This window comes from Opisthorchis viverrini, assembly GCF_000715545.1.
Source record: "Opisthorchis viverrini unplaced genomic scaffold opera_v5_237, whole genome shotgun sequence".
NCBI lineage: Eukaryota > Metazoa > Platyhelminthes > Trematoda > Opisthorchiida > Opisthorchiidae > Opisthorchis > Opisthorchis viverrini.
Window position 1 is genome coordinate 241,192 of NW_008751895.1, and position 16,089 is coordinate 257,280.

The 16,089-nt window shown below is 46.8% G+C and overlaps 1 protein-coding gene across 1 annotated transcript in view; it reads left to right on the top strand.

Annotated features, from left to right (window-relative positions):
- Positions 1-3,747: 3,747 nt before the first annotated feature.
- The window catches only part of T265_08805 (hypothetical protein), a gene marked incomplete at both ends in the record, with an annotated part of 35,885 nt that continues 23,543 nt past the window's right edge, over positions 3,748-16,089 (top strand). Inside the window, one exon of the mRNA XM_009174712.1 lies at positions 3,748-3,815. Within this exon, the coding sequence (XP_009172976.1) occupies position 3,815 (1 nt within the window). The remainder of the gene's footprint in view (positions 3,816-16,089) is intronic.

Consider the following 16,089-nt stretch of genomic DNA (forward strand, 5'->3'; position numbering starts at 1 on the left):
GACCAACGAAGGCAAAAAGTCCACACGAACCCCCCGTAATCGAACGGTAATTTTTTAAGGCATAAAGACAAATGCGTCGCACGAGCCCACTTCGAGACGTGTACACCAAACCAGCGCTCAGCTATTAAATCTGCTAAACGGCGTTCGCATAGTGGCTTAATCAAGAACAAAACGAAAACGCGAATTTTTGGAGACGTGGTACTCCACCGAAGAAGCCATCAACAAACACATCGAAATTGATCCCATTTACCAGCCACTTAGAGCAAGAGAACGTCAGAACCACAGAAATAAGAGCTGCAAAAGCGACCATACGAGGAACTCAAACAAGAAACAAGAAAGCGTCATTCGAACGGACACATCAGTTGGATTGGCAGAGACGCCCAATCAAAACATCAAATCAATCGGCGGACGCAGGGAAACTAACCACCACGGTGGGGGAAATAGGGCGGTACAAGCAACCAACCAAACTCGAGAACAGCAGACCACAACGCAATGCGCATCAAGGCCAGCGAGAGCAAGGTACTAAAATTAGAAGCCGTTGGGATAACCAATCACCACAAAGGAACACAGACCACAACGCAACAAGGATCACAAACGGACCAATAGATTCACTAAACTCGTTACACTTCAGGTAGCCAATCACGTCAGAAGATAACAGATAGCCTTTGACTGCTATATAAACACACGCAGGCAAGGAAGAAGTACCCACCCAACTGCGTACTGATGATGTCTCCTCGTATGCTAAGCTCGGCGAACAGATCCACAGCCATCTGATCAACAACCAATCTGCTAAACTATCTAGTAGCAGATCTCTCAGCTCCCCACCCTCGGGCGCAGCGGACATAGAGTTGAAGTGTTTGTCCGCAAATACTCTTATTCTCTTCAAAAAATTTAGCGCTGTCAACCAGTTAGCTTGCATTGAACAGCCGTCCATAATCGTGCTTACAAAGACCCGGCTCGCAACAGTTGTCTGCGATGTAGAGATCTCGATAGAAGTTTATTCCATTGCCCGAGCTGACCCGAAACGCGGGAGGGCAAGTATATTCGCTTTTTACTTAGGTGCGGTCTTACCATCCAGAATGTTTACCACCACAATACTCTTACACTTTTTGTGACGTAATGTGTTTAAATGCCGCTGTGGGGTATCGATTTTTCTCCTCGGCTTGATCTGCCGTTGCCCTGGAGTCAACTAGTTCTTCATACACACACTTGAGCAACTCTCTTCCGGCCGTCACATCAGATATCTTCTGCTTCTAGATGACTTTGAGGCTCCCAAGTCCTTCTGGATAGAACCCCAACGCACTGGGTCCATTGGAAGTTTGGCATGGGCGATGACCAAAGTCCCTGAACAGGACGCTTGGATTCAGCATGTTGTCTCACGCACTGGATACCGCGCAGGCCAACTACCGTCCATGCTGGATTTGTTTATCACCAACGAAAGGTACTTCAGTGATCAAGGGATAATTACAGATCCACTGGGACACAGTGACCAATGTGTCCTAGCCACTGATCTCAACCACCACTGAGTCAAAAATTCAGAACCTCAAACATGGATCCCAAACTTCTGCCATATAGACTTCTCAGAAATGAAGAGCTTATATTAGCGATTTAAACCGGGACCAGCTTCAGTGAAAGAGGTATGCATGACAATTTTTCCGAAGATTCATTCGGCTGGCGCTAAGTTCGCTTCTAAAAAACAGCGTGCAGTCAGGTAGGTCAAAGACTACCCAGAAGGATTCTGGTCTTCCAGAAAACATTCCCCAGCTACTTTTCAAAAAGATTACTACAGGTAAGACGGGAGACAAGCTGGTATTTCGTGAAATAAGGAACCGTCGTAAGCAAAAACCCACCAATGGAACATACGAAAACAAGGCACCAAGCTATACCTTACCTGACAGACAGAACTGGAAAACGTGCAAGCGACAGAATACTTCTATTTGAAATCTGCCGAAAACTCTATGCAGATTGCGCCTTAGCAACCTCGTCACAGCCAGTTCTTTCAAGACGTAACTACGAACGGCCTCCAGATATATAGGATTACATGGGGGACGACATTCGTCAGCATTTGTACGAGACAAATTCCTCCACGGTGCTGATGCCAGGCAACATCTACCCAAGGAACATGAAGGTAATGTCGCTCACATTAGCAAAATATTTCTCCATGGCATTTCGTCAGTCATGAACGAAAGATACTTTTCTTCTGCTTGGAAGGAGTCGAATGTCCCAACACTCTACAAAACGAATGACGGACTATCGCCTGGCAACTACAGACCCATTAGCAAAACTAGTGTCCGTGCGAGCAGATGGAACGCATTTTAAGGCGGCTAATCTTAAACCACCTTACAAACAACCACTTGATATCCCCGGTACGACACGGGTCCCTTCAAAACCGTTCTCGTGTAACGAGCACCTTTCAATCTATGGAAAGTTTAAGGGCGAGGGGCTCATATAGGACTTCGTATTCTTCGAAAGCACTTTTCTCAAAAGCGTTCGATTGGGTCTCCAGAACTCTCTTATCCTGGGTCTTTTGGGGATAAAGGGGAAATTCCGTGCTGGAATACAAGCAGGCTCGACTTACTCTTTTCGGCGTCGGCCTTCGACAAAATTCCATTACCGTCTCTGAGGTAAGTCAACAACCTTCCAGCACTTTTTTGAATTCCATGCAACTTTTTACGGACCAATTGAAGTTTGTGAGTCCAAATGCCATTGCTCTTCAAGTGGATGTAGACGCTGCGAAGCAGTGGTTGATGGGCTCTCGCCTTCTTCTGAATGACGAAAAATGTATCCATATATCATTCGGAGTGGACTCAGCGAGCGCCTTTGTCGTGCTTGATGAGAATGGCCTAGAAGAAACCACGACGATGGATGCCACAAATAAAACGAGTATCTGGCTTTCTTCAAAACTTTTCCTTCTGCTACGTTTAAAATCGGTCCAAGGGGCATTTGCTGCTCTGTGAATGAATCAGTACAACGTCATCTACTCAGGATTCAAAGCACACCTAACCCTCATTGAGCGCATCCATCTGGCTGTCAGGAAAGTCGTTGCAGGTCTAGCACCCGTGTACTGTACGGCGCACCCCGCCACAATGGACACCTTAGTCCTGGAGCATTGGCACCTCTGATGATACCCAATATTTATCTATGCCCTGTTTGAACGAGTTTTGGTCAACAGGCGTTTCACTGCCGATCAAAGTGACATTCGGCTGGGACAATGTAAGAGAATTTTCGAAGCCAGGTAGCAATTTTTCCCATTTCGGGTGTTTATTTCGCTGAGTTCCCTTCCGCCGATGACTGTTTACGCTGCCTCTAGTACCCAGTTCAAAGCACGTTTGAACGTTTTCAGTGGTCCGCGAGCTGGCAGGTTTACTACTCCGCACTGAGAACATAAAGAGCAGTGCTACAATCTTTCGTCGCTTAAGCTTTCAAGTGAGCGAACGAGGCTGAACGAAATAAACAAACTCGGGCGGAAGTCTTGATCTTGTGTATCAATTCGCGAATCCGTAATTAACTTGTGTCATTTTGATCAGTGAAGTACACTCTGAAAATTTGATGCCCAAGAGCTAAAACTTGGATCTCTCAACTAATCACCCATTTGCCTTTGCTCTCAGGATCGCAATTTTAATCCCTGACCGGACTCCTCAATCCAGCCTAGTCTAGAGGACTGCGACTTCCGGCCAGTTTACGGACCTATCGATTGTGTTGACCTAGAAATCAACTGGCGTCCTTCATATCAAGGATGAATGTAACGCGCGGTGTTCACTTGATTTTCTAAACTCGCTCTGACGGTCTGTGTCGTTTGGTTATACATCGAAACAGTGAGTATTGTTTCTAAACAAAACGCGAGAAGGATTTCAAAGTATTTTGGTTCTGTGTTCATACCGAATTAATTGTTTCAAAATGATTACATATGTTTAGTGGCTCGTCGCTCATGAGTATCGGTGAAGCATGTTTTCTTTTCTGCTTGAGATCTTGCTGTTCGCGACAAGGTGTTAGTCGCGAAATTGTATCGTTTACTCCTCAGAAGGGGCTGAGGAGGGCTGATTCTATTACGACAACCTCGTAAACAATCTCATGGTTAACCAATCAGACAAATTGGTGTCATACAAATTGGACCTGCTCGATAGATACCTCATTTGCAACTGTTATGCATGGTCGCTGGATGGCGCTTCAGGTAGCACTGGATTGTCGACAACGTTCAGCGCATGCACACGGGAGATTGCACAATAAAACCGTTACATCTTAGGCAAATGCAGCGTGTAACCAAAACAACCACATTAAAGCAATTCCAGGACATATAAACCAACTGAATAAAATTACCTGGTGACAGTTCTATTCAGTGAGGTCCCCATAGGTCATAAAAATGAAAAATCGAAAGGTTGTGGTAATAGTGATATTCATCAATTAGGAAGGCGATTATGACGAGAGGGATGTTTGCTTGGTGCTAGTTACGGAGAATGCTAAACATCTTGTTCTCGTGGGTCGACCGCTGCTTCAGCCGAATGTTTGCTGGTTCTACACCCTGGAATGAGTTTGCAGTCACATTTATAGTGTTGGGCGAAGAGTTCGCTAGCTCTCGAAGCGTTTCGGTGTGTTTTCTGCTGTCGATTAAGTCGCACCAGATATATCAAGGGCGCTCCATCTTCAGGTGGCTCAATTCATGGCACCGAATGTTAACCTCACTTTCCTGGGTGTCCGCAGAAGTTTGCCTTAGTGCGCCAGCCAACCGATGTCCCTCCGCTAGCACCCGCAGCTAGTGAGAATCAGGGTGATATGTCTAGTTCAAACGGGTTTTCTGGCCAAATGATAGGAAAAGGAGAACAAAAGACGTTTTTGATCCCAAACTAGTTTCAGGGGTCTATCGGTACTGGTAGCCGAAAAACCTGCGCATAGTGTGTCAAAGATACCTGAACTTACTGGCTGTATTCAGCTCTATTCAAGAGTAAACTGCCTCTCTGAGATGCTCTAAAGGGCTCTAAAATAATAGCCCAACATTGGGTCCTATGTTGATGTTTCGCCAGAAATGGATGAGAGACCCTGGATTGAAATATGACACCCGTCTCAAGAGATCAAATCCTCAATGCCTCCAGAATAAAAGGCTTTGTGTAATCTCAGGTCGGACAACGGATACCCTTGAGAATGCGTTTGAACAAAAAAACCAGCGCAGTGAAAGAGCGATTTCTTTTGGTTGGCCATAGCCAATTTGTTTGATTGGGTAGAGGAGGACGTGCCTGTTCTGACTACTTTCTGGCGGAGGAAAGGGACGATATGCGGGAGGAAGACCCTTGTTGTCTAAAGGTGGCATGCAAATCACCGGATGACATCGGGCGCATACCTCGAAAGCTCCATTGAATTCAGAATATATCACGCTACTTACCTGAGGACTGAGTCCAAAATGAGGATCGAAAGAAAAGGCAAATGGAACTGGTCTGAACCTTGAGTGTTTTCGATGGATGCCGAGGTCTCCGAAACTGCGACGTAAGCCAGTTTGCTTCACGGGATCCCGTGAGTGTTTAAAATAAGATGTAAAAATACAGCTTCGCTTCTTTCACACAGAGCTTCCTTAGTTCCGGCTTGAATATGGAAAGATATGGAATATGTGTGAATGATAGAGTTTGAAAGAACCTAGTTGCTGGTCTTACTTTGTATCGTTGAACTACTCTTGGGTACTCATAACTTCACTGGAGGACAACGACAGTACAGAAGAGTATATCAGCCGACGCATTTGGCTCTAGGATTCTTAGGCGATTGAGTGGCACTCGAACTGTCATTGATTTACGGGAACCCATTTAGGAACCAGCATAATTATGTAACGTCTCTTAGTATTCTGAGGAACTGACAAGAATTCACCCCGGAGAAATATCGACTGTTCTTTACTCAATAGTTTCGAATGTGGAAGGCGAGGTGCGTGACCTTTTCTACTGTGAACCTACGGGCAAGGATAACCACCTCCAGTTTAGTTGTAAAAACCTGCTCAGTTTTATAACCACTGAAAACCACCTAGGACTATCTGGCCTGAGGTCCTAGAGGAAAGTAAATAGACAGCAGCCGGGTCGGATTGGAAGGTTATACCTGACGGAGGTCTCGACCCAATGAAGCACCTTCTAACTAACAGATTAATGGTGTTGATGCCACGCTTAAAAAACGCAGATGACTGTGGGGTAGCTTCAGGGCCGATTTATTTGCAGATGGCTATGTTAGTAACAAAATCCGCAGGAATCACTGGGTGCTAAAGGGCTAAAACAACTCTATGGAGGAAGGTTGGCTTCATCTTCGGTGAGTGCGCACCTGGGCTGTACTAATAAATAAGTAATAAATAATTGCTTGACTGTGACATCGCGTCGGTGCTTAGCTCTCATGCCACCCGAAGGAAGCACAAGGGCCGAGGTACTGTCAGGTCGCCCCAGCCTAGACAGGAGCAATCGAGCTGCTGAGGTCTTGCTCGAACCCTAGATTTTCCGGTCACTAAGTTCGTGCCTTAACCACCGAGCTACCTCGAGCTCCTTAGATACACTGGGGTTTTTCGTGCAACACAGCCTTCCAAGCCAAGTTGTCCAATGGTTAGAGGCCCGACCAACACAGTCTCCTGGTTCTTCAGGCTAAGGATTGAAAGACATGTGGCGTTCTGTACTTCAAAACAGTGGTTTGCACTAAAATTCCCCACCAAACCCTGCTGTCTTTCAGTCATACTTTGAGCCAAAGCCATCGGTTGTGGAGCCTAATAGTCCTCCTGTCTAGGCCCCCTAACGATATCCCAGCCTCCTTATAGCCATTATTCATGCAGGTACAATTACTGTCACGCCACACTGGCCGTCGAGTGGTGTCATCTTCTGGGTCACCTTACCAACTGCACACAGCAGGACGGGTAAACTATAACAGTCTGCTGCTGACTCCTCCTTTCTCGTTCACACGACCTATCACCCCCTCGATCTGCTCCAATAAGAATACTTACCTTGTAGGCTCATCCGTTGAGGCTGATGATTCCTTTCGTCTTGCGGCGGCCTTGGCTGCAACATCTGCGGGCCAGCCAGCACCGATATTCTCAGATGTTTCGAAGTCAACCTTCAGTCCTTGACACCCGACTCACTTGACTAATTTTAACGTTTGCATTCTGAAACTGTTTTCGCTCACGCACTGAACTCGCTTGGCATTGGTATTTGCTGTGTATGGGACTTTGAGATGCAAACACAGTAGTTGAGCTAACTTCTCTTCACACTCCTCTTGCTTTCCCGCTGGGCACCTCCGGCGATCCAGAAGCAGCCGCAGCAAGCTATGCAGAGATCAGCATTGCTCAATCCACTGGGTGGAAGTATCCAACACCCGTTGACCGTCGCCTCTGTGTTGTTCGTATGGCAACACCCATGAAAGCCGGTTGATCAATGTCTGCTTTATCTACTTAGGCCCCAACCAACTGCAGACCTGACAACACCAAAGACAAAAAACTCCAAAGGCCAAAGGCTGAGGTATTACTGTTTTGGGGAAGGCTTGGCGTTGGGACTTCTGTTTGGATTGGATAGGACATACGGACAACGACGAACGGCTTTCTCAGCTATGCACTGATCGCCATTTTTTACGAAGTAGGAAACTTCTGAATAACCTCCATGGTGCCCCTCCTAACGGTAAGCCAGCCAGAAACCCGTAATTATCACATTGCCGTCAGTTACTGATGACGAGGATTAACAGCCGCTCCTTTTGGAACATTGATGTGAATTCTGACCATACGGTGACGTGAGTTCCGCCTGCGGCATGATACTGCCATATGTGCTCGAGCAATGCATATCAGACAGGACAGTGTCGCTGCTTGAATCCCGAAGAAGTTTTCCCGCCCGTCTCGGGCACACAGTGCCGGAATAACCGAAGATAATTTCACTTGGTCGATGCGATTGTTCCTCGAAAACCGCTTGTAAACGAGTGCATCGAGGATCAAACTGGCGCGGTCTTCTTTAGTAGAGAAGGACATTTTGAGCACTTGGTCGAGCGTTTTGAACACCAACTCCCGTCGCCGCTTGCTGTCACAGTTGGATTCTTGAATTGTACCGGAACCTTGGAGGGTACACTCGAAAATCCCCTAGAGAGGTTTATTACGGCATGTTTCAAGGTTCACTGTGCTCCTGGTTCGGATGACCTGCCTTCCGCGTTATTCTAGAACGGGGAGAAGTCCTTGGCGACTGTTTGGTCTATTTTCCTCCATTTGAGGAAAAAAGAATGTCCAAGGTAAGGAAACCCGTAGCGAACTCGGTAATCACAGGCGGAGAAGGTTGACTCCGGTCGTAAGGATACTCTTGGCGTCATCTGTCTTCGTTTTGTGGTGGCCGATGAACCACTGACTCAACAGTAGTATGTGGAATTTCGGCACTGTAAGGGTGCGCTTCATACGCCTTCAGGTGCTAGAACACCATACGTCTAACCGACCCACAAGTTTGGTATTCCTAAATTGTCAGGGCGCATCTTACTCTGTTGGGTGGTGCATTGTCCTTAGTAGGCCAGCTCAGTTGGGAATAAACCGAAGATTTGTTAGGACAGTTTCTTTGTACTCTTAAACGTGTGAAAATACACAGAGGGGGGAAGGGAATCCCTAAAAGCTTCTGTTAAAATGTGTTGTTGGACAAGGTTGTGTTCTTTCTTTGTGTTCACTTTCTTGGTCTGTGGGGTAACGAAACGAATGCTTGGAAGTCTTCTAGGCCCCGACTACTAGCTAGCTACTGGCCAAAATCTTGCCAGCCTGATATGTGAAGATGGCGTCACCTTCGTCTTCGAATTGGAAAAGAGAGCACAAGTGTCACTGGATGAACTGACCAAAGTTTCCCCTTCCTTTGGCCTACCTTTGCACGCGCAAAGTGTGGGGCCATGCTCCTGGACATGCACTGACTGATCAGGCCAATTGCAGTTCACTAAAAGTTATTGGATTGTGGCATGTTTCGTTTATCTTGAAAGTTTTATACGTTCCAACGAGGTCAAGGTTCGCGCCACGCTTGCTAATTTGAGACACATATGGCGGCAAAGCGGTATATTCCGTAATTCCTCTGGACTTGCGTATCAGGCTACAATACGGGCTGTTTTTCTGTGTGATTGTGAGACTTGGCCTCTGCGAGAAGCATAACCGAGACGTCTTCTTGGACGACCGTTCCCTCAAAAACACCTCAGGTAGAGGGTAAATCCCCAGCGAGACAGTTACAAACCGAGTGTTCGGTTGCACAGGAACATATTTCCTTAAGGTTCGACCATTCCACGAAGGAGCCAGCCAAGAGAAAAGGGGACGAAGAACAGAGTCCAAATATTGCGTGAAATCCTATCACGAGGCAGCCTGGATGTAAAGTGCGTCCTCTGCACCCATCTGTGATAGGAGCATTGAAGACAGTAAGGTGTTTCCTTCAGGTGACCTTCAGGTGGGGCCAGTGGTGCTGCCTTCCCCCGAGAAAGGACGGGTTAGAAAAGGTCGGTCCTAGATGCTTCAGACTCCGACTGCCTAACGGTTGACAGTGACCGCCGGCACACTATTCAGTATGGTAAGAATGATTTTAGAGCTGGTGCTGCTCAAAAGGCACCTGTTGCGCGTAGCCGTCAGACAGCTATGCCTACACCCTATGTCATCGGGCCAGACCAACCCCTGTTGAATCATTGGCTCTCGGAAGGGTCCCTCAAGAATACCCTGACAAATGCTGTCCTGTGATTTAGACTTTTGAATCCAAGGCTCATTTGAGGTCCCGGTGGTCTCACGAAAGATTATATTCCCATTCGAATTGGGAAGGCCGGAGCAGCTTTTGTGGACTCGCGTTACTCGTGGTGTAGGCGTGACATAAGTCTATCCATCAATGGTCGGGCTTACAATTCTGCGGTGCGATCCATATTTCTATACGGGCCAGAGACGTGGCCGCTGCGCGCCGAGGACGTCAGTAGATTTTCAGTATCTCATCATCTATTTCTTCGGTGCATCGCCCGAGTCTGGTGGGGACACCGGTATTTTGAAGAAACAACTCACCCACGATAGATGAACTAATCAAGCTGCATAGGTTGCGCTGGCTTGGCCATGTTCTGCGTATGTCAGTTGACCGGCTTCCTCGGAAGGTTCTTTTTACACAACAACGTGATAAGTGAAAACGAGGCAGGGGAGACCAGATAATGACTTGACAGCGAACTTTAAAGGTCATTTTGAGCAAACTCAGCTGCTCTGATCACTGCCGTCCTGGATGGGGACCCTAAGATGGGCAGATGGGTAGAAACATTGTCATACATGGCCCAGTGGCGTCCTGAAGAGCGCTCGTGCATCCAAGCTATTGCCCTCAATGCATAGCCCCTTCCCGATCCCCCTACCTAACGGTCCACTGACAGTCCTGTATTTACGCACCAGTTGGTCAGCTCCCGCCGCCAATGCCCAGGTACCTACTCCACCTCCCAAACTGTCGGGGAAGGAAAGTGTGGCAGCTACAGCCACTGTACAACAAATGCGCGGTTCTTACAGCTGATAATGATGACGATGACCTCTCTGAAACTCTCTTCTTCGGCATGGACAACCGGGAAGTATCATTCAACCTTACATCTATACATTTAGTGACTCCCCACACTTTCCTCACCCTAGTCCTACTGATTCATTTGGCCGTCGGTCACTCAACCATTGTTTCGTATCTATGATTCTGCTTTGGAGAACTCAATATAGCTCGTTGGTTAAGGTGCGAACTTGGTGATCGGGAAATTCTTGGTTAAAACTTAACTCCGGGCGTCTGTTATTCCTGTCTAAACTTGGGCAACCAGCCAAACACCAAAAGGGTGTTACATATGAACGGGTGTAATATTATTGGTAATAAGTGAGACAAATCAAATAAGTTCTTGCCAGATTCAATGGGCCCATTCTGCACTGACGTTTACAACGCCTGTCTGCGCCAAATCGGGCAACAGGTAGTTGTTGCTCAGATCCTGTTCACTCTTGATCGATGTACACTGTGTCCTAGAAGCACGCGTACAAGACCCCATTTCGGGCATACACCCGAAACCACTCGGTGGGGAACCCAGGTTTCTCGCACTTTACTCTTCTATTGTCTAGTTATCTCGATGCAGTGGCTCTTGTTATCTATGGCATGAGAATTGTGTTTGGCCCTAGGACGGAATGCACTTTACTGGATTGGATTTCAGTAAATGGTCGTCTTTGAGCTGCTCGTTTGTCTGTTTCAATCATGGGGAGTGCATCTCGATGCGGTAAACAGTGATTTTTGTCAGTATGCACCCAAACAAACAGCAGCTATGAGGCTAAGAAAAAGTTTTGTCGTGAATCGCCACAGTTAGCGAGAAGTACAGATATAGGTATTTTGGTAACTCGTATAAGTATCCAGGTTGAACGATTCATTTCTGAGGGTATCAATGTTGGCGGCCGATTCTGGGTTGCCGCTCACTGCAAAGATAATGAAGAAATGACTTCTAAATACGTACTAAACATTTTTTAACCAGTACAACTTTCAGCACAGCGATCACGCCTTGTGGTTTTGGGGTCACTAACCACAAACCAGCCATGAACTCCTGTGGCGGTGGAGAGCTCGGGTCGTTTATTTTGGAGAATATCATTGGATTCAAATCACGACACTTTACGGGCACGTGAATATATTCGTTTTCTCTGCGAGCTAAAAAAATTCCGGTTATAGCACTCTTTCGGTTCATAGCTGCCATGCCACTCGAGGGAAACACGAAGGATGAGATACTGCCAGGTTGCCCAAGCCTAGACAGGAAAAGCCGAGAGGCAGAGGTCGGGTTCGAACCACGGTCCTTCCGGTCAGTAAATTCACGCTCTAACTACTGAGCCATCTTGTTGGTTGATACAATACCATCTAGTTCGCCTGAAAAGCGTGTCTGTAGCTAAACATTGTCGAACTGAGTTGGCCGAAAAGCCCTCAGAACTAGATTGGAATGTTGATGTGGATGACGATTGTAAAAAGGCGCCAGAAGCCATGGTCGCAGCCTTTGATACTGCCTACCCAAGACCACTGACACCACAGAACCCCGGGTCTTACCACGGTCAACAGTTCTGGTTAAAACCAGACAAACGACACCAGCACTCTCAAAAAGTTGGTGCGTCCATCGTGATCAACCTGACGATTCTACTTCAAATTATATAGAATGGTGATTCGGAGGAGAGATGGCCCAGTAGTTAGGGCGCGAATTTACTGGCCGGAAGGTCCGTGGTTCGAACCCCACTTCCTCATCTCGACTTCTGTCTGCAACCTGACAGTATCCCCCAGCGCTCGTGCCTCCTTCGGGTGGCATGGCAGCTAGGCACCGAAAGGGAGTACAGCTGAACGACTTTTTTGATCTGGAATGAAGAAAGACTGCCGGCCAGACGGAGCTCCTTGATGGTGATTCATATATTCAAAAAAGAATGCGAAGACCGCGTGAAAACCACTTAGAATATCAGTCTTCTGGTTTCTGATATATTTTCTGGTATCATCCCATGTGGATTGACCCACCATCGAGAGTGTTATTCTCGATAATCAAGCTGTCGCATCGACCTATACGTTCACCATGCAGCAAGTGTCGGCAGTCTGCTACTCCTTCCGAAGACCAACAGTGATCATTTTTGTCGACTTCATGTCTGTTTTTCACCATATCGACCGTCAGAAACTGTGGCCGTGTCTGAGGATGAAGGGTATCAATTCTAAATCATTTTTTCTCACAAAGGCTCCATATGCCTCCTGCGGTGAGCGTGTACGTGCCTACGTTTACTCCGGCAGTCGATGGAGGACGAAATCGTTCCCCGAATTGGGATGACAAGGGCAGCGTTTTCTAACCGACATTTGTGGCGTCAAAGTAACATGAGCTTGACTATCAAGGGTAGAGTGCATACAGCCGCGGTTTAATATGTCTGCTTTGCGGATCAGAGACGTGACTGCTGCACGTGGAAGATCTTCTGGGACTCCGTTTGACCGTGGGTGCTTCCGAGGATTGCGCGAGTCAGGTGGACACGTGAGATCAATGGTGTTGAGGTACTCCGGATAGCCAATAGGGAATATCAATCCCTACCGAATGATCAGCCACTCGTATTCCACAGGGTATGTTGATTATGCCGTCTACTTTGCATGCAGGAAGACCGTCTGATACAGCCCTCTTCAGCCAGTCTAGCATCCGCTGGGAACATGCCAGATTAGGTTAGTCCATGAGTTACCAATGAAGCCTAAAGGCTATTATCAGTCAACAAAGTCGCGTTGCAAACTGACCAGCGGGATGAGGCAGTTCACTGATTAGTGACCTGACATGGTTTTGTCAAGCAGCCATTGGCAGCCTTGCATAAGAGATATCGCCTTCACTGCGTAGCTGTCACTTCCTGCTATACCGGTCAAACAAATATTCGATATCAGTGAGCTAATTGGGCCACCGTCTCTAACGCTTGGGTATCATTCCATTATTCTCCTTATCCTCAGTGAATTCACTGAGGAGTTGTAACACCTGGAACCGCTGCTCTCATGAACACGGTTTTTTACCTCAAAGTCTCAACTGACAACTGTGCCCTTTTAACATGGCTTGGAAAGGTCACTGTGTTAGCACTCGTGATATGCAACTGGACGCTGCCTGCAAGTTTGAGTGCCACTTTCGACATATCGTTACATGTAGGGGGGTCGTCTTCAACACGGCATTTTATTATTCCCTGTTCGAAATGATTAACCAGCACTCGCCTTCAATTTGAATTCCCTGACTTTTCCAGTGGTTCACGTAGAAAGACAGTAAATATACCCATTGTATTGAACCTAAAATTACTGAAATCAATTTATCTGCAGCTAAAAAATGCTGTAAAACATAAAAAACATCAACATAAGGAAAGTAATGGCGCAAGTAGCGCACAGCATAAGGCGTCCTAGATGCGTAGACATAGAATTTTGCACCAACTTCAAAATGTTGATGATGGTGGTGGTGATAACGAGCTTCAAATGAAGGAAGTGGGAAGAGAAGAAAATTGATGAAAATCTGAATGTTGCACAGTCTTGAGGGTTATTAAGAAACTGTAGTCGGACCGGACAGATAAATGGCTACGAGGGTGGGGTAGAAGAGGCGAGTAAAATAGAGTATTCAACATGCTTCTAGCTAAACATTTACAGGACAGAGGCGTTCTCCTGAAATGGGACGGTGTTTAGAGGCAATCGGCGAATGAACTTACCGAAACAACTAGTCTTTCATTAGATTGCTTCCGACAGTCTCTGGCCGCTTGTTCTTCGAAGAACTTCGGTTTTCGGAACTTGGAAATTGAAATCGTTCAGTTATAGCACCCTTTCGATGCCTAACTGCCATGCCACCCGAAGGAAGCACTTTGATTGTCCACTCAATGTGAAGAACATTGTGCAGGTGGGATTGACCAGTGCCAACAGTAGATTTAAGTAGTCATTTTTTTCTAGAGACGCTTGTGCTTCCCCCTTATTTCCAGAAATTGCGATGATGTATACTTATTTCATATCGGCATTGTTTTCGTTGGGAGCGAGCACCCTTTCATGCCTAACTGCCATGCCACCCGAAGGAAGCACTTTGATTGTCCACTCAATGTGAAGAACATTGTGCAGGTGGGATTGACCAGTGCCAACAGTAGATTTAAGTAGTCATTTTTTTCTAGAGACGCTTGTGCTTCCCCCTTATTTCCAGAAATTGCGATGATGTATACTTATTTCATATCGGCATTGTTTTCGTTGGGAGCGATGTGAACCCTCAGCGTTTGGGGATTTAGCTTCCGCTTCACTATGGTATGAATCGTAGGAGTAAGCAAGAATGACGGGGCAATTTTTTTTCGGAATCTTTGGGGTACTGCAGACACTGGTGCACCCTTAACCATCTAGATACAACGAGCGCAACATGTTAGCAGACGTCTATCAGGTTAGTTCTGGCCGGTCAACAGGATCGAGCGGACTCTTGACTCAAAGAACTCCACGCCATAGTCGCCACTGACATCGGTTAGCCGCCACATAGTTCCGTGTCGCCAGAAAAGCAAAGCATATGGACCCGTCCTTTAAGGCGAACAACTCCAACAGCACCAAAATTTCTCCTAATGTCCTTCATTCCATTCTGTCATGTCGAATTCTGTCCACTTCTAGGTTTGCACCATTCTGACTCAGGCATGGAAGAGAGCGCTCATCTCGGCAGGTGGTAATTCGGCATGCCTAACATATGGTCCGGTTAGCTTACCTTGTAATACTGGATGCATTTTTGAGTGAAGTATCCACGGCTTTATCGTAAACCTGTTTCCTGATCACCCTATCCCGAATTCGTTGGTTCCGACCGACCATTACCATAGTTCCGAGACATCGGTCATCAAGAGCCTAAAGGTGTTTCAGACCCCCCACCAAAGTTGTGAAGTCTCGCAGCCGTACAATAACACAACTCTCACCGCCGTCTGACAGGCTCATCCTTTGAGACGCGACAAGTATTTTGGACGCCAAAAGTGGTGCAGATTGGTAAAAGCAATTATGGCCTTCGTACGCTCACTTCGTCTGTCACACTACCGTCAGAGGTAACTTCTCATAAATGTATAGCGTTCCACAACTTCCAGTGTGATGCTTTGGATATTCAGAGGCATGTCCAAAGACGGCACGTTCCGCAGCATGACTTTGCACTGTGTAGACGCAAAAAAATCGAAATGGTTCAGTTGTAATGCCCTTTCGGTACCTAGTTGCTATGCCATCCGAAGGAAGCACGAGGGCTGTAATACTGCCAGGTCGCCCAAACCTAGACGGAAGAAATCGAGAGGCAGAGGTGGGGTTCGAAGTACGGGCCCTCTGGTCAGCAAATTCGCGCTCTAACCACTGAGTCATCTCGCGAAGCATATGCCAAAGGACTGGGTGAATTCGGTCAGCTTTCCAGGTTACGCTTCCTTTACTTGCTGTTAAAAACCGAGGACGCATCTGCATATTTTGGGGTCTACAAGGTTCTCGCTCAAAGAGATTTGAGCACCGGTATTTTCGAGAACTTCCAGTGTTCGCTTTGCTACCTCACCAATGACGAAATTAAACCAAAATAGATAGGGTGGACATAATTGTCGCACACGAATGCTTGTAGGAAAGTTTTCATATACTTTAACGCGTTCGCGTGTGTGTGAATGCAAACAGCGCGTGATATTCACGGAATTCTGTGTTA